The sequence below is a fragment of the Camarhynchus parvulus genome, chromosome 4, assembly GCF_901933205.1.
Source record: "Camarhynchus parvulus chromosome 4, STF_HiC, whole genome shotgun sequence".
Lineage (NCBI taxonomy): Eukaryota > Metazoa > Chordata > Aves > Passeriformes > Thraupidae > Camarhynchus > Camarhynchus parvulus.
The window spans coordinates 45548074-45576066 of record NC_044574.1 but is presented as its reverse complement, the minus strand read 5'-3'; the positions used below and the strand labels follow the sequence as shown (position 1 = coordinate 45576066).

The 27993-nt window shown below is 44.9% G+C and overlaps 1 protein-coding gene across 1 annotated transcript; it reads left to right on the top strand.

Annotated features, from left to right (window-relative positions):
- Position 1: 1 nt before the first annotated feature.
- CXXC4 (CXXC finger protein 4) lies at positions 2–25945 on the top strand. The gene is given in 4 exon segments (XM_030947105.1): positions 2–697; positions 700–844; positions 846–1092; positions 18623–25945. Coding segments are annotated over 4 exon segments (1125 nt in total). The 5' UTR covers positions 2–9; the 3' UTR covers positions 18668–25945.
- Positions 25946–27993: the final 2048 nt, after the last annotated feature.

Genomic DNA, 27993 nt, shown 5'->3' with positions numbered 1-27993 from the left:
CCGGCCACCATGAACACCAACGTGTGCGTGGAGAGCGGCCCCAACCCCGAGGCGCCGGGGCTGCCCAAGGACAGCCACCTGCCCGAGGGGGCCCTCAACAGCCTTGTGGATTACAACTCGGAGATGGAGAGGTACCGCTCCTTCGCCACCTTCTACAAGACCAACGGCGGCGCCTTCCCCCAGGCGGCCAAAATCGCCCGCATCACCACCCCCATCTTCCCCAGCGCGGCCGCCGCCGCCGCCGCCCGCATCGGCATGTCCCCCTGGAACTGCGACACCGCCACGGCCGCCGCCGCCACCGCCATGCTCTGGGGCAGCGGCGGCGGCGGCGGCGCGGCGGGCGGCGCGAGGAAACCCTCCTCCTCCTCCTCCTCCGCCGCCGCCGCCGCCGCCGCCGCCGCCTCCGCGGCCGCCGCCGCCGCCTCCTCGCTGCACGCCGGCAGGGGCGGCATGCACCACCGGAGCGACTCGCAGCGGCTGGGCAAGCCCGGCTGCCCGCCGGCCGAGCAGCCCGCCCTGCCCATGGCCAACGGCAACTTCCTCTCCACCCTCGCCCCCGAGCACTGCCGGCCGCTGGCCGGCGAATGCATGAACAAGCTCAAGTGCGGCGCCACCGAAGCCGAGATCATGAACCTCCCCGACCGCGTCGGCACCTTCTCGGCCATCCCGGCGCTGGGCGGCCTCTCCCTTCCCCCGGGGTCATCGTCATGACGGCCCTGCACTCCCCCGCCGCGGCCTCGGCCGCCGTCACAGACAGCGCCTTCCAGATCGCCAACCTGGCGGACTGCCCGCAGAGCCACGCCTCGGCCTCGCCCGCCTCCGCCCTGGGCGCCGCCGCCGCGGCGCGGGGGCGGCGGAGGCGGCGGCGGTGGCGGCGGAGGCGGAGGGGCCGGTGGCACCGGCGCTGGGGCCGGGGCCGGGGCGGGCAACCCCGCCAAGAAGAAGCGGAAACGCTGCGGGGTGTGCGTACCCTGCAAGCGGCTCATCAACTGTGGAGTCTGCAGCAGTTGCAGGAACCGCAAAACGGGACACCAGATCTGCAAATTTAGGAAATGCGAAGAGCTTAAGAAAAAACCGGGCACTTCGTTAGAGGTCAGAGGAGATGATTTCTTTTTCCCCAGCCTCCCGCCGTCCCTCCTCAACCCCCTGCCCCCGCCCCTCCAGTGCTTCTTGTCTAGCTTCAAGATGCAGCATCCCTTCTCCGAGGCCTCCTTCAGGCTCTGAGGGAGCCCCAGCCGCGGGCGCGGCTCCCCGCGGCGCGGCCCCGCCGCCCGCCCCTCTCCGCCCCGCAGGGAAGAGAAACGCCGCCTCCCGCGGCGCCCGCCGAGCCGGCCGCTGGCCCCCGGCCCCGGGCCGAGGAGGGACGGCCGGGGGGCGCGGCCCCCGCCCCGCCAGCTCGTGGCCGTTACGGAACGATGCTAACCTGGTTTACCTGCTGTGCTTTTTCCATAAGACTGCTGGCTCTCTGGTTCCTTTTTGTTTTTCTTCTTTTTTTTTTTTTTTAATTTCTCTCACTTCCTTTTTTTTTTTCTTCTTTTTTTTTTTTTAATTAATGGCAATCATGACAATTCGGGGCGGTTTGTAGGAGCGGGGAGGTGGGAAAGGGAAAGTTTTAGCTGAACACCAGGTTCTCACTGTCAGAAGTTTAGGGAAAGCAATGGCAAGTTCTTCTCCAGGTTGGCTGGTAGCAATGTGTCCCAGACAGACGACAGGCCACGGAGCCCAGTAGTAGGAGAAACGCACCCAAGTGATCTCTTTGGCAATGTGTTTTATGAAATAACCTGCTCATGGTGTATTAAACACAATGGAAGAATAGCACAGGTATGACTGAACTGATTTCTGGCTGAACTGTATGTACGGTTATTTTTACAACGTTTCCTCAGAACTGACAATGTATTGTGTTCCCCAAAGCTGTAACAACAGGTTTTCAGATTTGCTAGACCTAGGAGAGACAGGCAGATCCCGTGTCACAGACATTTCGGTTATTGTATTGGGTGTGACAGACAATGGGAACCAAAATACACAACCGTGAGGAAAATGGCAATTGGATGGTATCGTTAGGGGAAGGGAACAAGTGAGAGGAAAGACTAGTAATCATACTTAATTCCTTGTCATTATAAAAATTATAGTGTTGCTGGTTCGACACACATCTCAGATGCGTCTGAAGGTGTCAAGGATGATGGATTTAGTACAGAGGAGTAGTGTGTGGCGGGTGACACCAAGATTTGTAGTCACAGAAATCAGCAACTAAGTGAGAAATTGCAACTTCCCCCTCTCTCTGTGTATGTGTGTGCGTGTGCCTGTGTGTGTTTGCATAGCGGTTTATTCCCTTGCTCATTGCTCGCAGGAGCTCTCTCCAAGAAGAGATGGGATGAGGGATTCCAGGGAAAAAGCAACACTTAGAGCCAATTAATTCGTTCTGTGTTAAATAAATTGAGCTAATAGTGTTGGTATTGACACTGCCATGGGACAAAAGCAACATTTGGGGGTTCACTGACATTTGGCTGATAGTATTAACTCTTTCCTAACCAGCCTCATCAAAACAACTAATTAATTCCTTCTTGCAAGAGTGAACTGTCCTTGCTGAAAGTTTAATTCATAGCTCGGCATCCTTTTAGCTCTTTTTTTTTTGTGAATGGTGACCCAGCATCGCTAACACAAAAACCAGGATGGACTTCCCAGGGGATAGAAACTAGACTGGGTTTTCAGCTCTTGGTTTTTCTAAATAATGTGCCTTTGGTTTGCAGCAAGTTTGCAAAAAGGATAGTTAACACCTGGTCTGTTAATGCTGAGTATGGCTTAAAAGAGACTCCCTGAACCAGAGGCATGGAGAATTCCCCTCACACTAGCCAGCACTGAGAGTGCCTTTGTGTGCCAAGTTCCCTCATTAGGCTTGCAGACCAGGGTGCTGCTGGGATTTAATGTTTGTGATAAATGATAGGTTCTGATGGTTTATCGATTTGTGCAGAAAGTGAGCTATCTCTGGAAGAAACACATTTGTACATTATCAGATCTTCCTATGGCTTTGTGTGCATCTCTGAGCACTTTTCCAGAAGTTCCTTGCTCCCGACAAAGGTGTTTAGTAGTGTTAAAAACTTTTCAGGAGTGCTATGAGAATGCCTCCCGTTAAAATTGTTTAACCACTGTGACTAGTAAAACCCATGGTTTAATTAGCCACTTGTGTGCTCTCATAACCACCTGCCTTCATTTCTTTTCTTCATTCTCTCTTTCCCCCACTTACTCTCTCCTGTTTGTGCTCCATCAGATACATAAACACAAAAGCTCCTCTGCTGCTATACTGTGACTCAAAGGAAACAGGTTTATCTTTCCAGCTGTGGAGATGTCAGTAAGGCATCACTTCTCTGCAGGTCATGGCCCATCACAAAGTTTTGTCACAGAATGTGGCTAATTTCTTTACAGAGATATGGTTTGTCAGTGGGAGAGGAAGAATAACTTATTTACATGGTGTTTTGCTTATGCTTTCTTTCTTCATTATAAAGAATTAAAATTAATAAAGTGACAGAAGGGCTGTCTACAGCACAGGTGGTGCAGCAGTGCTCTGGCTGTAGGGCCACCAGCTGGAAGGGTGTCAGAGGGTGACAGGGCCTCCACGAGCAGTGGAGGTGTTGGGGCTGGGCAAGGGCACCCTCCCTGCAGAGTGAGTGCCTGGAGTGACTCTTGGCCTGTGCCCCTGGGGAATCCATCACTCTGCATGGATGGTCCCCTGGCACCTCGGTTGGTACACAGCCATGGGTATGCATCGAGGATTGAGGGGCTCACCTTCCACTACACACTTAGATGATTCGTGAATTGTGCTTGACAGTGGCTGCAAAGTGCAGGGGTGATTTACAGCAGGGGGTGGAACCATGTTTAAAAACAAATGAAAAATTAGAAAAATACCAATAAACCGTGAACTGGCTGACCCCACAGAAACCATTTCTCTCTTTTTCCTTTAAATCTTTTCTACTGGTGCAATGAAGGCATAGGATATAACTCTCAAAGATAGTATGTGGAGGTGAATACAGATCACGTGAATGCTTTCCAGTTCCTGACCCTTGCATTTTTCATGGAATGCTTCTCGCCCAGCTTTTCTTTTTTAAACACTTGAATTATTTTTTTCCTACTTTTCTTGTACTGTTTTCACATTAAAAGTGTCCCAATGCTCTAGTATTTTTCATAGAATGTTATTATTACTAGGAAATTTTATGTACAGCAATAATAAATCTATAAAAATCAGATTGACGTCACGTTGCACGCTGCCTACTTGTGTATGTATATTCTGTGTTCATTCAGATTTACAATCAGTTTAAAGAGACATAATCTTTATTTACCCATAGAGACTACTTATGTTCCTCTGATTGGTGCACATGCCTGTAACTTCAGCTGCTGGTTACGAAGATTAGGTGCCTGGTGGTAGTTCACATCCTTCTCTCTTTTAAGCTAGCCCCATTCAGTGTGTGAATCTCAGTTGCCCCACTGCTCATTTTCATTAGCGTGACAGCAAGTTCAGGCAGAGAGGCTGACTTGCGTTGGCAGGAGCTGAAGACTCCTGCCAAATGTGAAATATCAGCTGTTTAGGCATGCTGTCATCGTAGTGGGCACCACTTGCTCCCTTTGTAGCAGCCCAGCTAATTGATATGTGCGCTATTAAAGTGAGCGTTTGCATACCAACCCGATTGAGTCAATACCAGCCTCCAAATCCGAGGCACTTGGCTGAGCTGCGCTTCAAGCCAGTGGGATTTTGAGATGGCCTTCTCCAGGGATAGGTTGTGATGATTGATTTCAGCAGGAATGGCGTCTGATCCTGAAAGTCTTAACACCATATGGCATTGCCACGGGGGAGAGAGGCTGCGCTGGCAACCTCTGAACCTGCACTTCGTGTTGCAGTAGCGCATGCAAGCGCTGTTAAGGGAAGACTGCTGAGCTCTGTGGATAGGGGTCAATTAGTAGGGGCCTCAGAGGAAGCAATTTCCCCGCTGTCTATCTGGCTTTAAATTACATGCACAAGTTAAGTGACGGCATGATGGAATTGAGCAGTGGTGAGGGGGAACTGTAAAGTCTGATAAGAAGCAGGCAGCTAGCACAATCCAGCGGGCTAACTGGAAGGTGGAAAGAAAGACCACCTTGTAGCTCATGTTGCTGTTTATCCCTAAACATCAGCAGTGCTACTGTATCACAGGCTGTGTCTCCTGCCTGCCACTGTCTCGTAGCCCTCCATCTGGCGGAGGCTCCCTGTGTGCATGTGTTAAACACTTTGCAAAAGGGCAAAAAAGCAGTCCTTGTTCCCGAGCGTTTACAGCTGGAGCAAGAACTGCCATCTGCCCCGAGCACAATTTACATTGGCGTTGGCTGCAAAGCCCTGATCAGCCCTGAGAGCTGTTTTTCCCTCTCTTTCCTCGTTTGTGACCCTGGTGCTCTGCCAGGCTTCTCTTGTTCTTCTGTTCCCAGGTCTGAGCCTGCAGGGAATGTGCCTGGTGCTGGAACTGGCTGCTAGCACCATAAAAGAGCCCTCACTGGGTGACTGTGGTAGTCATATTTGGGGCTTCCAACGTGGTGCATGATCCTGCTGTGACAGTGTGAGTAGGGAGGGGAGGAAATGAGAGACAGGGCTAGATGTGACCTTTGTTGGACATTTTTCCATGAAGTTTTATCACTTTCATTCAGATACTGCATGTCTGGGATAAGCATACGTTCTATGATGAGTTTTCCTTTTGACCTCTGGAGGTTCTTGGGGACAACACCAGGCCTCGTACTGCCACCTCCAGTGGAGACCAGGGCAGCTACATCTTTTATCACCAGTCCCTGATCTCTGTTGCTCAGAAATCTCTTTGCAGGGAGTTAATCTTCTGCGTTAGGTTCACGTCTTGCAGGGCAGGAATGTGCTGCAGTTGGTGGGAGTCATGGGGTGGAGAAATATGTTTAGAGCCCAGAGGAGACAAACTTTTAGTCTCCTTGCAGTTCTGACAGATGACTGAGTGCAGGTGATTTCCTCTGAAATGTAGTTGGATGGTGCCTGTCTTACCATTTCATATGTTGTTATTTCCCTTTCCTCATCTGATACTTGCAAAGCAGAGAAAGTGCCCAAACCCCATGACATTACTGTTCAGTTTAGAGTATATATGGCTGCTTGATACACTGTGCATATTGTTGTTAAGGGCGGGGGGGGGGCAAAAATGAAGTTACTCCTGCCTAAGAAAATCTCTTGGTGAGATTTGGGACTGAGCTGAACAGCATTTGAAGAAATTCTGCAAAGTTGTAGGCTATTCAGGGACTTAACAGCTTCTTTCATACAAATACTGCTTTCTACTTGCATTGAAAATGGCTTGCTTTAAATCATTGAACTATGATTGTTTGCTAGTGAAATTGTCTGTATGGTAAGAGAGGTTAACTGGTTGCAGTGGTTCTGAATTTTGATTGCGCTCAGTGGTTCTTTGCATGGTTTTCTAAGTACTAGTATAGGTTATACACTTGGAACATCAAGATTCTGTGCCAGACTCTGGATTTCAGTGTTGTGACTGTTTAATCTATTTTTTTAAGCTGACATAATGAAATCTCTATGCACTGTTCAGGCTGGTCAAGCTACATGTGTCATGAGAAAGATGATGAATGAGGGTAGTTTGGGATTTTTTTGAGCAGTAATTAGCATAATAAGTGTCTTTTTTCTTCTTTTTTTTTTTTTCTCCAAATCATCTCAGTCACTTTGAACTAGATATTTCAGTTAGGGGTACATAAAACGATCATGACTTGGAGTCCTATGCCAGCTACAGGATGTTTGGAAAATCTTTGCCAATTCTGTGTTTGTACAAATTGTTGTAGACTATACACATCATGCCTGATTCATATAAGGAGACTTTGTTTAAGTTGGTAGATATGTGAATGTCATGCTTCATGCCACTGATTAGGGGTGGGCAACAGTAAGGAACAGTCTCAATTTTGTCTGCTCATTCATGTATCTTTGTATTATCGGATCTTGGGGTCACTTTCAATGCAATTCTGTTTGCTAAGTGCACACTTAACACATTTACTGAAGTCAGGGAAGACCTTGCTCACCTGGAGAATGGGTTAGGATGTCAGCAAGCAATCCTTTGGTACTGGGGAAAGAAAAGGAACAGAAACTTTTTTTTTTTTTTTGGTCAGAAAACAACATCCTGGTACTGCTTTTTGGGTTTTAAAAAAAAAGTGCCCTAAAAAGTTGAAAAAAAGGTTGATGTTAATTTCTGTGTGCTGTGTCATGCATTTATGTATGGCAATGACTAATAACAGGTCTTTTCCAAAGATCCTAAAAATTTGTATTGTTAAAAAGAAAATTAGTAGTCTTCCAACTCTTAACATGCATTTATTTTAAGGGTTAGGCTTGGTGAAATAATTCTAAGCAGGCAAACCTAGAATGTACACCTTAAAGACTCATCAAATACAGCATAATCCTTTTGATCACTGGTTGCAATGGGAAATGGCTGCTGCTTGCATAAGGATAAGCTTTTTGGATGTACCCAAGCGAGTTGGGAGCAGTAAGTAACTTGTGTTACTGTAGCCTTGTTACTGGTGGCTAATCATTCCTAAGCCACCAAATATGTGCTTGAAAACTGGCAGCAGATGCCATGTCTCCTGAGGAGTGCCACCACCCAGGGAAAGCATTTCTGTGCTTCTGTAGTGTCTGTGGTTTTGATAGCTCATCTGCTTGGATGATTGTACTGAACCACAATGTCTTGAAGCATGCGGCTTCCTTTGACACCTTTTCTGCTATTTGAGAGCCCTGACTGCTTGTCTGCCTTCTCTCTTCTTTTGGGTACTTCAGTTGTTTTCTACAGTCCTATCTTGTTCAGTCACATGCAAACACCTGTCCTGAAATTGAGTTACTCTGTAGTGTAATCTAAAGTCATCCCCCATTTTGGCATCCTGTGCTTTCTGTTGTGTGTTGAGTTATGTTGCACTGTACTTTAGATGCGACAGCCATTTAATAATGTTGAAGCCTTAGCTCTGCAGGGGCTAAAAAGATCCCTGCAGGCTTGTTAACTTCTACTCTCAGACATTATGGGAAATATTTTCTTCTCCCTGGAACTCTTCAGCATCCTCTTAATTAACACCATAAAAATCCATAGCCAGGTATGCGTGAAGCCTGTTTAATTCTTCTGCAGTTTTCCAGAGTTTCTCTGTTCCTTCCTCTTTAACCAGACAGCAGTGCCAAGTGAGATATGAGAACATAAAAGGAATAAAGGCAGCCTGGGTCATGCAGGATACTGTGTTCTTGTCAGGCAGCATACTCATCAAGTGCCTTTCCCATACCCACCATAAGATCTTATTTTTTCCCTGCTCTACTCAGTATTTTTCTTTATCTTACTCTCTGAAGTGTTGGTCATCTAGAACTTTGCACCTCTCTTTTCTCAGGACAGTATTCTTTTCTGTTTCAGACTGCTGTGGTCATGGTGTCTGTTGTACTTCTACGTAGGATCCCCCCTAGCTGGTATCAGACTTCATTTGACTAGAAGTTATCTTTCTATATATTTGACTAAGAAGCGATCTGAGACAGAGATGAGAGAGATTATTCACTGGTTTAGGAGGTGGAGAAGCAGTATTAAAATTTGAGGTGGAGAGAAGAACTTAATAAATACTAGAAAATGGGGTAAATCCAAGGGAGTTCAGGATGCATATCCCTTAAGATGAGGGCAGAAGAGAAGGAAAGAAGAGCTGCAGAGTGCTCAAACAGAGGAGAAATCCATAGTGGCTGAGGGTTGGTTTTAATGTCTGAAGCCTCAGTGAGGGGGTGCCTGCTCCTCCACAGGGGTGACTCAGTTACCATGGGACAGACTGAGCACTGAAGGGTGCAGTGGTAGGGCTGAAGATGCAGTGACATTCCCCTTGCTGAGAAGAGCATGAGGTGTATTTGCTGCTATGAGTAATAAATTAGTATTCAGGTGAGGCAATTGAAGAGCTCACCAGTAACCATCTTCCCAAAACTTCTGCAGGGGAAGGCCAAGATTTCACAGAGCTGAAGGGAACCTTGATGAGGGTAAGCAGGGCTTGTGGATATCATAAGCCAGTTTTTTAAATTAATTTTGAAAAATTGCCTGGAGTTTGTGGAGAGAATTTCGATATCAGGGCGAGCTTTTGGTATGGGTGGAGTCTTGTCTTCCAAACAAGTTGTTCAAGGGGTAAGAAAATGAGAAAAGCATACACACAGAAAAGCCAACAGATATGAAAGAGAGAGGGGAAGCTTGCAAAGGAGAGGCTGAAAATGATGATTTCTTGCACGAGGACTTCTTGGTCTTAAAGGTTTCCTTGGTGGTGTGTACTGTGTTTCCTAGGAAAGCTGGAGCATGCTGACAGCGTATCAGTCTGGCACAATGTTAACAGAAAGAAATTGCCCCATTGTAATGAAAAAAATACCCCACAACAAGTGCAGTTCAGTGACATCTGTCCTACACATCCTAACTGTGATGGGAGATTGGAGATTGGGTGCAGCAGCCTTGGCAGTTACAGGCTTGGAAGAGAAGTGTCTGTGTAGAAGCTACAAGGAGGGCAGAGTGAGAGTAATCAAAGATGCTGGAAACAGAAAAGGAGAGGCAAGGAATATACAGAGGATATACATTTTTAAATATGTGATCTCCAAAGCGAGTAGTACTAGTAAAAAAAGGCTTTTAATTTTAAAGCAAACAAAACAGGAGAAAAATACATTTGGAAGGGTTGTGTGACCCACATGGCAGGGGGTGAGGGAGGACTCAGTTACACCATCTTAGTAATGATGTAAAATCCATTCCCTCTACATCACCAGTTCATCTGAGCTCTGGGAGGTGGTAAAATGCTTGGCTGGTTGCTTGGAAGCTGATGTAGAGTAAATTGGAGGTCAAAGTCCAGTGGAGGTCACCGCGTCATGAAAATAATTACTGAGATGGGTCTTAATTGTCATCCTTGCAAATTTCAGAAGACACACTTGGGAAAGAATGGGATTCAAAACCATTTACAATGTATTAATGTCTCCCTCACCAGTCAGGAATTGTGGTGACCTGGTGTATGAGAGTGTTGCTGCTCCTCTTCCTGCATCAGGTCATACAATGCATGGTGCTCACCTTGATGCTTGGCTACAAGAGAGCCAAGCTGGCACCTGTGATGGGTCTTAGGCATTGGCTGGTTATACTTCCTCAGCTCAGGTATCAAGTGCTGCATTTAAGTGATGTATTTCTGTATTTCTCCTTCCTTTTTTTTTTTTTTTTTTTTGCAAGCTTTGCAGAAAAAGAAATAAGCAAGCAGAGACCAAGAATTTAATGGATATATTTTTCACTGGCTCTTTTATCAACAGCATATGAAAAATCCCAAAGGACAGAAGCAGTTAGCTAACCAATGAGGCATCATAGCTGATTTTAGGTTCCATGCAGGAGAAAAAGATACTGAATCCCCAGCAGCTCAAAGGGAAAGAGATTTAAATTTAGGTTTGGTACTAAGAAACGTGCCTCTCCTCTGCTTGGAGACCAGTCTGTAAGAGATTACTGTACCCCAGGGCAGCAGTTTGGAGGATGATAGAGATGTCAGCCTGTGAGTGCAAAGGCTTGTACCACTGGATGATGAACCAGCAGGGATTTCTCATTAATGGAATGAATGTTAACAAGAATAATTCTGTTTTGTGAGCTGGTGTGTCTGGGAAGGATAAATGATAGGGGCTGATGGATGGTCTTCACAGTGATTTGATTAGGGAGAAGGTGAATGGCAGTGTATGTGTGAGAGAGGGGGAGGTGTGTGCACGTGGTACATCCATTGCAGTAGGCAGGCACACTTCTAGTTGATAATGTCTGCCAGAGAAGTCAGCAGAAGTAACCAGACAGGTCCTAGCAAAAGCAGAAGCTGAGCACTGGTGTGGATATTTCATTTTTAGTGTCCTGTGCATTGTAGAGTCTTGGGTTTTATGTTGCATGGTGGTAACAAACCTGTATCCAAGAATTTCTCTCTAAAACTTTTGTCAGTAACAGAGCTTTCTGCTAATAAGGCATTTGACTATTGATATTAATTCCCACAGTCAGTATGGGAGCACTGAGTGACATCTTTTCTGACCTCCTTAGTGTCATCTTTGGCTCTGAAGTAACACTCCTAAAGCTTATATGAGCCCTTCCCTGAAAAAGCAGGAGACAGGCCAGACCTACTGATCGAGAGGCCAGGCAGGCAGAACCAGCAGAAACAATCCCTCATCCTTGCACGAGGCCTTCATATGCTGCTGGAATGCAAATAATAAATGGAAAAAGGCGAAATTAGTCACATAAGCTGAGTAGGCACTCCAGCAGACTTAGCAGCTCCAGCCTCAGGTACAGGGCTAGCTGAAAAAGTGAATGAACTGCATGAACTGCTCGAGAGAGATGTAGAAATCAGGAAGGAAACGTGAATCCCTTTGACAGCGAGATGTCTAACCCTAACCCTCACCCGAAAAGCCAAACCTCTGGAGTGTTCCTTTGGCAGGAAGCCATGAGGAGCCCGGCCGAGCCAGTGTGGCCAGCTGGAGCCCAGGGCAGGGTGGCAGGTGACAGGTGACAGGTGACAGGAGGAGTTCCGGCCCGCTGGCCCCGCTGCCAGCCTGCCTGTGGCATGCCAGGCTCGGGGAAGCCCGCGGCCAAGCCTGCTCCCCTCGGGAGCGAGCGAGACGGCAGAGGTGGAGACTTGGCTCCATCCCTCGGCTCGCTGGCCAAAAGGGCTGTGCTGGCACAAGGGAAGGAGTGTGCTGGAAGGCATCCACAGGCAGCTACACCAGCCTGGCAAGGGATGGGCAGAGGAGGTGTGTTCCTTCCAGGGCTCTGCCTCCATCCGTGTGCCATGTGCTGGTACCCTCTGTGCACCCCTGCAGTTCTTTAGTGACTCTGGCTGGCCCCTGGGGGTGCTGAGGCCCATGGTGGAGCATGGGAGCTGCTCTCCTTAGATGAAGGTGATGCTCACTGGCACGGAGTGGGGCTCCATCACTAACATTTCCTGGGACTAGCTGTTTTCGCTTTGACAGCATTAGTCCGGATTCCTTACGATTTCTGATCTGTGGTTGCCGTCTGTTTTCCCCAATGGCATTACACATTTTTTCAGATCAGGACCCTATTCTCCCAAATTTGATCTCATCTATATAGTGAAAAAAAAAGTTAATATATAAAATAAACTGTGGTGTGCAGTGAATGTAAATGAGGGATAGTTTTGCTCCTTTTTTCTCCCATGGAGAAACACATTACTTCTCTGACTAATCCTATTGATTTGGCTGGGGAGCTATGGCCTGCTGCTGATGTCAAGTCCAAGTGGCAGGATCCGGCTGTACAGTGGCAGGTCTCCGTGGCCGTTGGCACAAATGCTTTATTCCCCAGCTGACTCCACTGAAATCTCCTGAGGTTACCTCTGAGCTATTTGAGAAGAGCTGGGTTTTCAAACCATGACCCTGACTTAGGAGTACATTTTAAAAATTTCTACTTGCAGTGTCCTGTAGCAAAGGTTTACTTTTCACTCAGTGGAGCGGGCGGCAGAGAAAGTCAAATGAGTTTTCCTAATCTGGTATGTTCTAAATCTGGTTTGTCTCCAATACAGCCTGAGAGATATGCAGTGCAAGTGGAAAAATAACTGCCAGCACGCAGATGCATGTCCTCTTGGAGGAAATAAAGCTGACTTTTAAAATGAATGTTAAATCTCATCCTTGGTATGAAGGGAGACAGGCCTGTAGCTCAGGTATGGGAAGAGATGTTTTAAGGTGGGCTGTGGAAGAAAGCTCACCACCAAACTTCTGCCCCAGCGTACATGTCCCTTTTTATCTGCTAAGTCCAATAATAAGCTTGTTATTAGAGGACATCTGTTACTGCCTGATAACTTGTGCAGCAAGCAGGAGCATAGCGTTGGTGGGCAGCCAGGGATTTTGGCAGCTGTGGGGAGCGGCAGCTTCGTGGACTGTTTCACACCTCGTCCAGAGCAGGGCCAGCACATCCCTCCCGTGGGCCTGTGGCTGGGTGGGCGGATGCCAGGAGTGTGAGCTCCCCTGGGCCAGCTGGTGTGCACATGTGCCAAAGCCTCATCCCCGCATCCTGCTGCAGCCACAGCTGGCCCTTCGGTGCTGGGTCAGCGTGGTGGGTCCCTGGCATGCCTCCAGGACAGGCAGCAGAGCAGCTGGGAGAAACGTGCCACATGCTGGGTTCTGCTTTTTCCTTCTGCATTTCTAGGGGATGCAGTTCACACACTAGTTTCTTGCCCCTAAGCCTCCTTGCCTGAAGAAAAACATTCAAGGAGACTGTGTGAGCTGGATCTGAGCATCATGAGGTTTTCCCCAAAGTCATTGCTGTAGGTAATGTATATTTATGAGCGGAACAAAGTGGGCCGCAGATACTTTGAAAGGCTGCTTTCCTCTCAGGGTGGCTTAGCATTTAGGCAAGTAAGGAGTGGAGATGCTGTCCAGACTGCATTTGCCAGTGGCAGAACAGGCTGGTGCAGGACAGATGACATCTTCCACCTGCCATCCTGTGTGTCAGGAGATGCTGATGCTCTGTAGTTCAGGAGATGGTTATCTTTCCAGTACCTAGAGGGAGCCTTCAAAAAAACTGGAGAGGGACTTTCTACAGGGGCATGTAGTGGTAGGAAAAGGAGAAATGGCTTTAGACTGAAGGAAGGTAGGTTTAGATTACATATTAGGAAGAAATGCCTTATGTTGAGGGTGGTGAGGCACTGGAACAGGCTGTCCAGGGAAGCTGTGGATGCCTCATCCCTGACAGTGTTCAAAGCTGAGTTGGATGGGGATCTGAGACACCTGGTGCAGTGAGTGGTGTCCCTGCCCATAGCAGGAGAGTTGGAGGTGATCTATAAGGGCCCTTCTGATCCAAATCATTCTATAATCTTACAGTGCCCTGCAGGTCAGGAGACCATATCCCTCTGCTGGGCTTTAGCCCATCACAGTGTAAGACAGCTCCATTCCAGCAATGAGACTGTGCCTGTACCGCCCTGTGTGCTCTGAGCCCAGCTCTTGTGTGGGGAAGAGTCTTCCCAGAGAGGAAAACTGGGGAGGCAAAGTGAGTTTTGATTTGCACCAGAGTCTGTATTGTTTATGTATGAGCAATGCTGGTGTCATTTCCAGGGTGACTGTCAGACACCTGAATTAGCTTGTGGCACTAGAAATACAAGGTGTGACATGAAGTAAAGGCCAGTTTCCTTTCCTGCTGGCAGTCTTGTGGGCTCTGTGAGACTGATGAGGTGCATAGCCTGCATTCACACAAGTGTAAGGAAAGCATACAGGCACTGGTTTATGGCCAGTGGTGGTCAGTGTTTGTTGGGCCAGGCTGCTGATGGATTCAAATTGTATTTCATGCAGTGGCCAGGACTTTTCAGCTGAATTGTTTTGGCCACCACAGAGCACCAGATTTCTCTATATCTGACCATATATCTCTTTCTCAATATATATAGATGTATTGAGATATACATAGACACACACATATACATGTGTGTATATATGTGTATATAACTTACCGGGCCAAACTGCTCCTCTTGTGCAAGGCATTTCAAGGAGGGATTGTTCTCCAGCTTGAGAAGATCATGTTGGGTTTCCTGCAGGTCTTGATAAGCTCACTTTTCCCTGTGTTGCTAGCATCAGTCCCTCTGCTTTGAGAAATCCACTAGTTTCATGTCATTTGCCATGTGAATTTCTGATTCATTAATGCACTGTGTTTTTCTGTGGTTGGATAGGTCTCTGTAAAGACCACCAGGCAGTCAAGATTGTGTTGGACATAGCTCAGGTGCTGTAGACTTCCCAAAGAGCCTCTGTTGAGCTGGATTGTTTCCAGGGCTCCTCAAGAGGAGTGAGGAGTGCCACATCTGGCTAATAACTTGCTCTAGCCAACATATGAGTTTACTTCAATGAGAGCAGGATTTTTGCTCATGGATCAAACATCAAAGGATTCTTACATAATGCAATATCTTTAACATTGGTAAAGTATTAGGTCATAATCGTGTAGTGCTCTGATATATTTTATTATTCTATTTTATTTCTGAATGCAGTTCACCTCAAATGATTCCCTAGCCTTGTAGAAAATAGTAATACAGGTGACTTACAGTGAGTCTTGGATAGCTCTGAATTTTTCCTGCACCCTAGCAGCAGCAGCACTCCAAGCAAGTGCGGCCAACTTTCCTGATTCCTTGTATCTGTATCACACCTTTCAGGTGGATGTAAGACTCAGAGAGCCGAGGAGAGAGGATTCTCTGGCAGGTGGGGTAGGCTTGAGCTCACCAAGGGCTGGGCTGGGCAAGCAGGCAGGCCTTGGATGAGCAAATCCCGCTGTCTGGCATCCCATGCCTCCTTCAGTTGGTCACCTCAGAGGGCAGTGGGAGGCATCATTCTTTACTGAATGCTGTTGCTGTGAAAATACAAGTGATGAAACGGACTTTGGTGAGGAATTTACAGCTCCTGCCAGCATGCCGTTTTTTATGTGTTGTGTACAGCCAGGGTCTGCTTTTACATTTCCCTGAGGAGCATCCAGACAGATACATAGGTATCATTTTTCTGCTTAATTGAGGAGATTTTCTGTTGGTTTCCATTGCCTGTTTTTTACCTCTTTTTTCCAAAAATGCTTGGTTCCCTATATGAAACTCATTTTTCTAGGCAATAATTAGATTTTCAGATTTCAAATATTCGAGCTACTTCTTCTGCAGTGAAAGCTGGCACATAGGGAGCAGAATAGAAAGTTTGAAAGTGTGGAGGACATTTCATCCCGGGTTTATGTGGGGATAAATCCTCTCCAGTGCCATGCTTTATGGCATTACGTGCATGGAGAAGCCAGGGCTGCAGGTTTCTGAGCATCCTCCTGAGAGCAAGGCTGCAGTTTGTCAGCATTTGCACTGGCATGAGCAGTGAAGGCTTTTACAGCAAAACCACACTGATCAACTCTGGTTCTGCTCCTCACCACCCCTCCTCAGGCTTCCAGGGGGATCGGTCTTTCCTGTCACTCAGGATAACCATTCCCCACCGGCAGCACAGGGATCCAGAAATGCGCTGTAATCTTGCCAAGAGTGTGATGCCTCAGCTGGGAGTGCTGGGTTTACACAGCCAAGCCGTAGATGGTCATTGCACTTAAACTTGTGTGTTGGTGTGCTGAACCTCTAAATGGGCTGCAGGGTCTCTCTTTGTCTGCAAATAACCTTGATCCTTGGAGTGGTGAAATCTATGGATTTCATTGCATATACTGGTTAGGATTTAACTTGATCTAGCTGTTCAGTTTTAAAAGATTTCTTTTTTTTTTTTTTTTTTTTCTTTTTTTTTTGTTTAAGGGTGGATTAGTAATTCATTCCCAAATTGGTAGTTAGCACAATGGATATTTAATTGTAAATGTATATCTTTAATTAGAACTTGGTACAGAGATGCAAAAATTCCTTATCTTGCAGTTTTTCAAAAGCACAGATATTAAACCACAGCCTTGCCCTTCAAAAATACTGTTCTGTGCATTTAAAGGTCTGAATGACCTTTTAATCAGACATTACACCTTTACTTCCAGCTGATATGACAACGTCTGACAGTAACTCAACCTGATGTGGCAAGAAAATAAATAAAAGCCGTCTCAGTCACTATGTCTTTAAATCTCTCTGTCTAGCTGGGGTTTTGTGTTCAGGCAGATGGACCCACAGCAGAATATTACATTTAGTTTTCGAGTGAAGACAATGTATTGAGTTTAATATGTTTGCATGTTTGACTGTTCTTTTGAGGTCAATTTCGTCATATGATTGTTTCCTGCCATTCTGAACTCCAGCCTCCTCTGCAGCCAAGCTCTTTATAAATTATAAATCTGTAAACCTCGCTCTCAGCAGCCATCTTACAGCCCACACAGACTGCTGTGGATGGTGTAGAAATTGCATTAACTCTCCTCAGTGTGCCTGGGTGTGAGGGCTGCCGTGCTCTGTCACTACTTGTGCTCATGCTCACCTCATGTAAATGGGCAGAGCGGGGACTGGTAAGGATGGATATGAGCAATTCCTACTTTTGCGCCATCAACACAAAGAGGACTCACACTAGTCAAGGTGGTTGTATTCAACACATCAGCTCATTGTCCTTGGAAGTTAATTTTCAGATGATTTATTGAAGTGTAACATTTGTGGAGGGGGAGTGGATATTGAATTGACAACAGGTCAGAGTTCTGATAATACAGCAGAATTATTTTGATCTCTGGTATTTCCAAGTGCTGAAGCAATAAACATAACAATAACAGCTCCCCTTTCATACAGCTTTTACAAAAAGAGAAGCTGTGTACTGCTTGAGCCTGTTTATCTTAAACTTGGCTAATTATTCAACAAAAAATACATGCTATACTAATGAGCAGTTCCCTGGAATTCAGAAAGTAATATTGTGACATTAAGTACAATGCACGTGTACACTGCAGGATCCATGGTCTGTTGGATTTTTATGGCAAAACTAGGAAAACATTAAAAAGGTCTTCCCTGAAACAAAAAAAAGAAAGAACTCTTTCAGAAAGAGACATGTACTTAAATGTGCACCAGCAACATCTGTGAGAACTTTGTTACAAATATTCATTTGAAAATTTCAAGAGTTTTGCTTTTAGGAGATTTTTTTTTTCAGATGTAACACTACTGTTTTGTGGGTAGTTCTTAATGAAACAAATACTTGTAAGCTGGGACAGACTGATAGAGTGTCATGTTAGGGTTAGTGTCACTCTCCCCTCCCTGGACAGGGCAGTCATTAATTCTGGAGGAGAGAGATGGGGGTCCAGATGCATGGGTTCAAGGGTGCTTTCATCATCTTTTGACTGAAGGAAATTGAGGATGAGAAGTTCCTCACAGAAATGACACAGCCCTTGCAGGCTCAGTCCCTTCAGCCTCCATGTAGTTTGTACTTTAAAGCTGTGAAGGGAATTTGCTGCTACTCAAATGTGTATGGAGGCACCTGGGTGCAAGTGGGTATCATTTTCAGGGTGCAGCAGGTGGGGGAAGGAGAGGGGCAGTAGCTCTCTTTACACAGGACTGTTTCTGTGTAAGCCAAGGTCCTGCACGTGTGTGAAAGAAAGGACAGGGGCGGTCCTGGGCAGCACCCCTAAATCAGCACAGTGATTCCCCCACTGGAACGAAGTAATGGATGTGTTTTCAGTTCTTTCTGCATTGCAACCTAAATGTGGAACAAGGTGAGGTTTGAAAATGCCACCTCTCCTCCTGAGGTGTCTGCAGACACAGCACACTTTCTGAGTGACAGAGCAGGGCCTTTGCTACTCCCCTGTCTTGAGCATGGTCTTGCCAAAGCGTCTGTTTAACCCAAAAACCCACCAAGCCATAACTGCATGGCCAGTATGCCGGCTCAAGGCAGGAACCATTGTACAACCCTGTGGTTATTCTAAAAGTATTGTCTGTTTTCCAGATATTTTTTCTAGAAATGTTTACATTTTCATGACTACCTTGTTAACAAACTAAGGAGAAGTCAGCGTGTTAGGTGTGTTACATACTGAGTAGGATGTATTGCGTGTGATCCTAAAATGGTGTGTGTTTGGAGAAGGATGTTTCTATTAATTGTCAAGCAATGGGAGGCATCGTGTTGTTCCTAGATAACTGAAAGTATGCCTAAAATGTAAAGGAAAAGAACAACTAGAACTCGAGTATGCCAATGCCACAAAAGAAAGCTTAACTTGTTTTCTTGCTTTTTTTTTAGAGAACACCTGTTCCCAGCGCTGAAGCATTCCGATGGTTCTTTTAAGCAGTAGTGTATCTTATTTTCAAGGCAGTCCGAAGTGAATGGCAAGCTAAAGTCTTGTTTTAAGAAACTGCTTAGTCCACCATTGAAGAATATACTCAGATACTATTTTCATTTATGTATAGGGGTTTCCTCAAAAGCAAAAGACAAAAACCTGTGAGCCTGGGGAATTGGCCAGCTTCTTCACATTCAGTACACCGATTCTTTCTTTGATGTAACTTAGCTATACTAGTGAAGTTGTTGTCTATTTTTAAAGTGGCTGTAAAAAAAAAAAGTTTGGGTAAACCCCTGCTATAAAGTCATGTATCTTTGAAAAGTAACATATCTATACTTCATTTTCAAATATATGTGTTTCAGTACTGTAAACTGTACAGATAGCCGCTTGTATTTTGTGTGTTTAGACACAAGGAGACAATCATGTCTGAGCATCAATGGAGATAAACAGTTTGTACACAACAGTGTGGTTCTGCAAATTGAATCCGGAGCAATAAATTCTGGCTTTAACTATTATTTTGCTAGTTGTTTAGCAGCAGCAGCAGCAACAGCAGCACTGTTTTACCATGCATCCTTCCATAGAGACTTGATGCCAAGTTTTCCAAGATAAAAAGATTGTGATGCATCTAGCAATTACCTTCTGTTGTGGTGTTGTGAGAGGGGCAGACGTAACACTTAAAATTAATCTTTCAAGCACTATATTAGAATAGTGGTTTGTGCATTTGCATTGCTTCCAAAGGAGCTTTACAGAGGGGTATCTCTCCAAAAATGCTGTCTGGTGTCTGACTCATTTTTCACTGTGCCCAGCATAGGCAAATGTGCAAAACTAGTCATTTAAATAAAGGTTCTTCTAGGATACAAACCAGAGTATGGGACCTTAGGAAAAATGATGACTCAGCTTAATTACCCTTCACCTACAAGATCTTATGTAACATTTTCAGTCAATGGAGTAAATAGTTTATAAAGTGGAATGCCATATTTTTGGTTCTGGTGGAGCTCTTCACAGTTAAGTGAGTTTTGACAGTTGGACTGGTTTAGGTCTCACTTGCACTTGTGCTCATTTGAGAGCCTGAATATTTCTGCAGTATAAAAAGTTTTTTTTTAATGCTTTTAAAAAAAGACCACTTCTCCCCACACGTTTCTTGGTTCACTGATCTCGGCTTTGCTGAATGACTGGTCCCTTAAGCCCTTACAAAAATGCTTTGCTGTTCTTCCTGTTCTAGCTGTATGGAAGAAATGTCTACTCCATGGAAAGGCAGCACACAGAGGGATATAGCTGACATGCCATAAAAAATAAGGACTATTCTTTACTTAGAGATATTTGCTATCAGTCGATCATTACTTTTTATCACTTGGCTTTGTCATACCACTCACGAGTGAGAAGGCCATGCCACCAAAGTAAGTGAATGCTGTTGTGCCATGTATTTGATAGATTTATAATTTTATACGAGAGAGACCTACCAGTAGTTTCACAAACAAGGTGCTGGGCATGGATATAACCAGTTAATGTTGCACAGCACATGTAAATCTCCTACTGTTTCAGCACTTTCTTCAGGTTTTTGCTAAGTACTTCACCCTTTGGCCCCTGGTCCCACTTACTTGGTGAAGCACGAGGGATGGGTTGGGAATGCTCCAGTGTGGGACCTGTGCAGGTGGGGAAGATGCCAGCTTTGGCAAGTGAGGGCTGGTAGGTGTCGGGAACAGCCCAGAAAGTGAAGACCAGGGGATGGAGGCAGAGAAACCTCCTGAAGTCACATGTGTGTGTCAGCAGGACCAGGCAGAGCGTGGGTGAACCAGGGTAACTGGAGGGCACAGTTGGGCTGGGCTTACACCTGCATCCTCAGCTTAGGGTCAGTGGATGTGTCTGTGTCCTTGTGTCGTACGACATCACATACATGGCTTCAGAGGTGGAATGTCACGCTTAAAATGCTTCTGTCATGGTGCCCCTCTTACAGTTTGTGAGATCCTCAGTTTGAGTATACAGTTTGTATACTCATCCAATGCCCATTCAGTGAGCTTTGTGTCTGTTTGTAGGGCAGCCATGTATGGATTTTTTTCTTTGTGTTGGAGACTTTTTGGTTAGGGGCCTCTGTTACTGATCATTAGACCAATATGAGCTCTGCAAGGTCTTCTCTACCAAAGTGCTGATTGACTTACAAACTGAAGCCTTATTTGCACATCTGGTTGGTAAGCTTGCCTTGCTCTTTGGAAAACTCTCATTGCTCTTACAGAAGCAGAGGCAAAGTTAAGTTCAGGCTACATTAGGTGTACAAAGATACTCATAGCAATGTACTTACTGTCTAATACCCTAATGTTGCATGTCTTGTTGTGGTTCCTTTTTTTCATTTTGTTATTTTGTTTTAAAGAACTGCTGGATCTGTATATTGTAATTGTGGTGTTTTACATGTCAATCCAAAATTGTTAAACACACAAACAAGCATACCTGTTAATTATTGAAAATGAACCAGAGGTGATTTTTCTTTGATTTACCCTTACAGTTTTCATTTCAGATGTGTTCCTTTGCACCATCAGGTTTTTCGATTCTGCTGAAACAGTATTTAGTATGATGTAGTGTGCATAGAGCATTTTAATTAGTGATGTTTGAAGAAGGAAATCCATTTTCTGGCCTGTCTCTCCCCACTGCCCTCCCCACCCTCCCCATTTATATACATATTTGTCAATCGGATTATTGTCAAGTTCTAATTACCAAATTTGTGCTTTTCACAAGGTCCAATACTATTTTCCAGTGTGAAAATTTGTATTATTCTCCATTCTTCATTCTCACAGTGAAAAGTAAAAAAAAAATAAAGGGTGTGGGCAAAAAAAAAAAGCAGAACTCTGTCTTCTAGATGTGAGTGAGTGAGTGCTAAGCCTAGTGGAAGCATTTTTGGCATACCCCAGATAAACTTATGAAAAATAGTAAGCTTGAAAGGGAGGCACGTATACCCGTTCTGTCAATTAATAACAGACCCTCCCTATGAGAGAAAATACTCCCTTTTGTACAGACCCCCTGGTATGTAAGTCCTACAATTAATGTTGAAGAATGTAAAGTCTTTAAACGGGCTAAATCTGTAATCAAATAATGAAGAAAGAAAGTAGTTAAATGAACATACCATTCAGGGTCGAATGCATTCAGCAAAAAGCAGTAGTAGGTCTTTGATCATGGTTAGATGCATAGTGATATCAAACAGTGGGTTCTCATGTAACAGCTAAATGTTTCAGATTTTGTTTTTATTAAATTTGGCAGTTTCACGCTGAGCTCTACTGTATTCTTTGTGAACTAAAGACAGCTCCTATGTTAGAAAGTACTCCATTTTCACAATTGCAGGGAACTAGGAGGGTATTTTCAGAAACATGGGCCACAGAAATGTACTCCTTTCACAGTGTTCTCCTATTTCTGAACTGTGCAGTTATCTATTAAATTTTCTAATAGATATTTGTGTAAGGTGTATGTATGCTTGTGCAATTATGGAAAAAACAGTTTTGGAAAACAGTGTATTTATGAAAAAATAATCACTTATGGGGCATGTACAAAACTGTATAAAAACATTCAATTTGCCCAGTAAAGTTGTTTTTTGTGATATTTCTGTGTTGTTGAATAAAGGACTTTAGTATTCAAAATATCTCTCTTTTTCCATAAACAGGTCCTGTTTGTGGGATCTTAAACAAAGAAAACCTCTTTTACAAAAGAACCCTCAAAATGAGCGAGAAGGTCCAAATGCTGACCTCAGTCTTGCGTGTGGGAATGAATGCTTATGAAGTGATGGTACAATAGCCACCGAGCTTATTCCTTCTCAATTGGCAATTGATGGAAACCCCATAAGTTGTATAACTGAAGGTAACATCGTACTCTGGATTTTTCAAAATAGCAGAAAAAAATACTGCCTTTTCTTCGACTAGGAATGTTACTTTGAGATTTTGAGGCTATGAAAGGTTAGTGAAGTAAGAGCAAGACTGATTACAGAAAGCCTTAAACCCATTAGTGCAGACCTGTGTTGTATAAAAAGAGTGGACTAGTGAGGGTGGTGTGATAAATTAGCAGTTAGCTTTGTATGGAGAAGCCTGCAAAGGTGAAATCTCATCTGTAGCTCTTGCAACAAACAGTAGTCCTGATGATAGATCATCCCATTGCTGTTGAAGTACTTGGAATTACAAATATGGTTTGTGAGAGAATGAGAACATTATCTTCCTTTCTGTTTTACTGCTTCTCAGTTCAAAGTTCAGCTCTCTACCTGTCTCAAAACTCAAATACATAGCTAAGGAAATGTTTTCCTCTTGACATTTTGTTTCCCCATACTACTTGCCAGCATTGAAGCAACTTCAGATAGGTGGGAAGGTTTGTGACAGGCACATCATCTGATTTTGGTGAAATTTGGAACGTCATTTTTCTGTGAATATTCCTTTAATCAACAGAAAGTCAGCTCTTAGGTGCCAAAACAGAATTTTGAACGAGTTTGAAAAATGAGGTAGGTCCTTTAGTCTGTGAGATGCTTTCAATGCCAGCTGATTTTCCAGGGGGAGCCTTGGTGTATCCTTTTGTTTTTTCAAGAAAGCAACAAAAGAAAAAGGAATAGAAGTGGATTTTCCACTGATCCTGCCTGCTCTCATCAAAATCCATAAGGATATATGTTCTTGGGAGACGTAGACCACTCATTAGACAAGAGTGAATCTTGAGGTCTGTTTGAAGAGGAGGAAAAGGGCTGCCAGGTTGCTCAGGCATACTCAGTGATCTCTCTGGATTAAATATAGAATTCACAGGGAGGAAATACACTCATTTCATGAGACGGTCGATTTGGAAGCAGGAAGAGGTCTCTGAGTTCCTATTCTTTTAATGCTTTCTCTTTCAACATTTTTTCCCCTCAAGTGTTGTTTTATACTGGTCTGAATGAAAAACGTCCCTCAGCTCTGAAGAAATACTTGCCCCAGATATGAGCCTTGCAGTTTAAAACTACTTCTAGGTTTTTTATAGCTTTTGTTTTTTAATTAAAAACAAACAAACAAACAAACAAACAAACAAACAAAACCCCAAACAACAAAACTAAGCAACTAGAAGTAAAAACCCGGTCAAGAAGCAGGTAATTCTTCAAAGCCAAAGCTGACAAACTTATTACTGAGCCTATTAAAGAAAGGAAAATACCCTTTTGTGTGGAAACTCAGTTTTTCTAGGCTATGTTGGGCTCAATTTGGTTTTGCCACTAGCCATGTCAATGCTCTCTTATATATTTCCAAGGAACAAGTCTGAAATTATGAACAGTCTAGTGATACAGGGCAGTGTGCCTTCTGGGAGGCTCCAGTCTTCCCCATGTTCCCAGGGGCTTTACCAGATAGCTTGTGGAATTGGAGGATATTATATAGGAGGCTTGGTTATAAGTTTGATCTTACTTCACTGTAAGGATCTACTCAGTTACCAGTGTGCACTGAGCATGGATAGATGGCCCCAAAATCTATAAAGGAAAGGAATTATTCTTCTTCTCAGTAATAACTGCAGAACCTACAATGATCTTTGAAACCACTGTATCTATCTGAGGAAAGATGAAGTGCTGCAGGATCTGCTCCTCCTGTAGGTTTGTCTTGGTTTGATGTTTGGTTTTTAGGGTGGATACACTCAGCTGGGTCACTGGGTGCTTCAGCAGAGCCGTTTTGCTCTAGGCAGACAGAATAAAGGAAATGCAGGTAGCAAAATGTTATTCTTGCAAGGCAATGGTCTAGATTGCCTAAAGAAGCTGTGATGTTCTGGAAGATTTTCTCAGCTTTTCTAAGTTCTCAGATGATATTAAAGGATTGTCACATTATTGGTAATGTAATAATCAGGAAGAATTTGTCATGCTACCACCCATTCCTGAAAAACAGGTTTTAGAAGTCAGCCTTAATGGGTTAATTTCCCAACCAACTCTGAAGGTGCTTCTTAGTGTAATATGACTTCCCTATAACAGAAGATGCTGTGGCAGTGGGTTGATTGGCCTATATAGCCTTGACTTGCAGAGTCAAGGATCTCTGATAGAAAATAATTCAGAATTCTGGTAGAAGGATCTGCAGGTGTCATGATGTCAGCCAGAGCCTGGATTAATTATTCGGTGCAGTTCTCCCCAGCTTGGTTTATGATGTGTATAAGCATCCTACATTTGAGAAGAAACTACCTTTCTTCCCTTGCTCTTTTAAGTCTGCTCTCTTTATGGAGTTAATAAGACTAACCCTCTGCACTTCTTCAGGAAAGGCCAAAGCATTAGAAGAAATACATCTCTTTTTGGCTAGACATTTTCCTTTGGGTAGAGACAGAAGAGTTAGTCTAGGTCAGAAACTCCTGGTGCTTTCTCAAATCTCCTAACAGGGGTCTCTCTGCATTGGATGTAGCTTGTGAGCAGAGTCCATACCTCAGCTTGGCAATTGGTCACAATCCTACAGAACATCAGCACTAAAGCAGACAGGAGCCATGGGGGATGTTCCCAGTGCCCTCTCCCTGGTGTGTGTGACACACACAGATTTATGGCAGGTGTCCAACACCCTTCCCATGCAGGGGGTCAGGCTTGCTATGCCCAGCAGAGAGGTGAACTTCCCCAGAACTGAGCAGCCTGTAGCATGCTGGAGGTTTTTAGGAAGAGAGAAGGTTTTTACATGTCCAGACAGGGACTAGAACATCTCAACCCACTTGTCTCATGTTAGCTTTTGGTTTATAGCTGTGAGGGTTGGTGGCCACCAGGCTGCAGGAGAAGGAGCAGGGCTGTTGAGTATACCTAGTATCTTCTTACAAGCCTACATTTTAATGGTCATATCTAGAGATTGATCGTGAATTTGAGCAGCTGATATGTTGACCGAGATTAATGCAAAATTATTACAACTGGTTTTCAACTTTTTGTTGGAGAGTCAGTGATTAAATAACCTGATCTAGCAAAATTTGTCACCCACACTAGGAACTGTGAACTAATTATTGCTTTCTGATACTCTGCTCTTACTTGTTTTGCCTTTTTATCCTGATTGTTTGCATTCCTAGGACTGATTTGCCTTTCTGATGCAATACCATGTGATCTGCTGATTAATTTTTGTGAGCAATCATAAACTCCAACCTATGGCTGACTCCATATATTTTTATGCTACGCTCCATAAACATTCATTCATTTATTATGATTACTGTGTGGAAACAGACTTTTACAGGCTAATAAACTTGGATTTGAACTGGTTGAAGAGTTTCCTGGTGTAACTTCTTTCCACTTTTTTAAGAAAAAAGCCCAAAACCACACATAACAAAAAAGAAGAAATAAAGGTGCAAACCTTGACTTGACTTAACCAGGTCTCTGTAACTATCTCCACAAATGCTGTCAGTACTAGACTTGGAAATATCAACAGCAAAACCTTATTCTCAAGTTGATTTCATTAACAGTGAGAAACACTCCTTCTTAAAAATAAAACAAACTTCCAGGGCTTAGGGCTGGGAAAGAGGGGGAAGTGAAATCGTTTTTTTTTCCTTTAATTGGTTACTCTGGTGTCTTCTCTCCTGTAGACCTGCTTTCTTAAACACGCTGACATGCACAGGGCAGCTTCCAGCTGAGACCAATTAAGCAGAGCATTTGCCTCCAGTGTGGCTCAGTGGCTGTGGCCGGGTGATGCTCATTGCAGGCTGCGTGCCGGCGCGGGCACAGCTGGAGCACGCGTGGCCAGGCGACCTCCCAGCACACACGGGGCCAGGGCCAGCATCCTCTCACGCTCCTGGGCTCTGATGCTCCCTGACCTGCTGTGCCTGGCAAATGTCTGGTCAGAAATGACTCTGCAGGTGGTGGAGTATTTTCTTTTTTCAGTGGTTAGTTCAAGCTCAAACAGCTGGGCAATACTGAGTGTAGTACACAGAAGGAACACGGATTCTCGTGTCGTAGCTGTTTAAGACATCTCAGTAGATGAGGAAGCTGGCAGTAATTGATAACCCTTTACATGGTCTCTGCAAGGAGGCCATTGGGATGGAATGGCACCTTGTGCAGAGAGAGGCAGCAAAGGTAAAATAGGTTGGCCTGATGTCTGCACACAACTACATGTAGTCCTCTCTGTAAAGAAATCGTCATCCTTTCCATATGTTCATCTAAAGTGTATCACAAGCATTGTGCATAAAAATTGTATTTTTCAGTCCGCTGGAGGCCCAGCCACACAGGTAATCTTAATCTCACCGAAGAGCAAATGGGAATTTAAGAGCAGAAGGAGGGCTCATGTTTTGTCAGCTTTCAGGCCTTGAATGCAAGCAGTGAGATCAAGTGTCACTGAATGGCACAGCTGGACTGGACAGGACCCAGCCCCCGTGTACAGTGACCCTGCCAGTGGCACAGCTGTCCTAGACCGGGATCTTTGGGGACCACTGCTCTGGCCCCTGCTTTTCCTAGTTCTGCTGGAAAGAGTGACTTTTAGAAGATGGGGATGATCCTGAGGCAGTCTCACCACAGAGATGAAGGACAAGCAGGATTATTAGCTGATGATTTTCTTTTTCCTCTTGTGACCCAGCACATCTTACTTCAATAACATAAGCTAGAATTGCAGCAGCCAGAGAAAACTGCAGCTCCCCAGCAAGGCAGAGGAAAAAGCTAATTTGCTCACTCTTTCTTTCCCATTCTTTGTTCCCCTTTCCCCTGTATTTCCTTCTTTTAACCCCTCTCTTCCCTAGAGGAAGGCAGATATGGCAGATGCTGTGGTTCCTGCCAGCAGTCCCCAGCTCTGTGCTTTGTGTCCTGGGAAGGTGATGTGGCTGCAACTGCATGTAGGCTTGAGCTCCTGGAGGCTGGAGCACCTGCAAGGTAGGTGCTTGGTGTGTGGAGTGGTGCCCCAGCAAGTGTGTGGGCTGCTGCTCTTCTGCTTGTGCCATTGGGTTCCACTAGCAGACACTGGGCTGAAGCAGTCAATGTTGGACTTTTTACATCCCCAGTGTGGCAGGGTCAGGAAGCTGATGCAGATTGCAATGATAGCAGTGGATATGTAGGTTACATATGCCCTAAAATGCTGGTGCTGAGAAAATCTAGGGGGACTTCTGAGGGGCAGAGAGTAAGACATGTGCTTGATCCATCACTGGCACATCCCAAACTTTCTCTGGCCGCAGTGAGGGTTCTGGAAAAGAGATTAAAGAAAGCCAGGTCTCAGCCATTTTTTTCTCTAATTATTTTCTTGGAAACAGCTGAGTTGGTTTTGCTAGGAATTTGAGAGCACACCTAGCTCAAGGCAGGCATTGAGCTGGAGGCAGAGCCCAAAAGATTTCAGCATGCAGGATTAAAGGTATGAGTAAAGCTATGAACTGCCAAAAATGGGACCTTGTAATAGGCACTCTGGGTGATGCAAACTGCAGATGTTGCCACCAGCTTTGCTAGGGC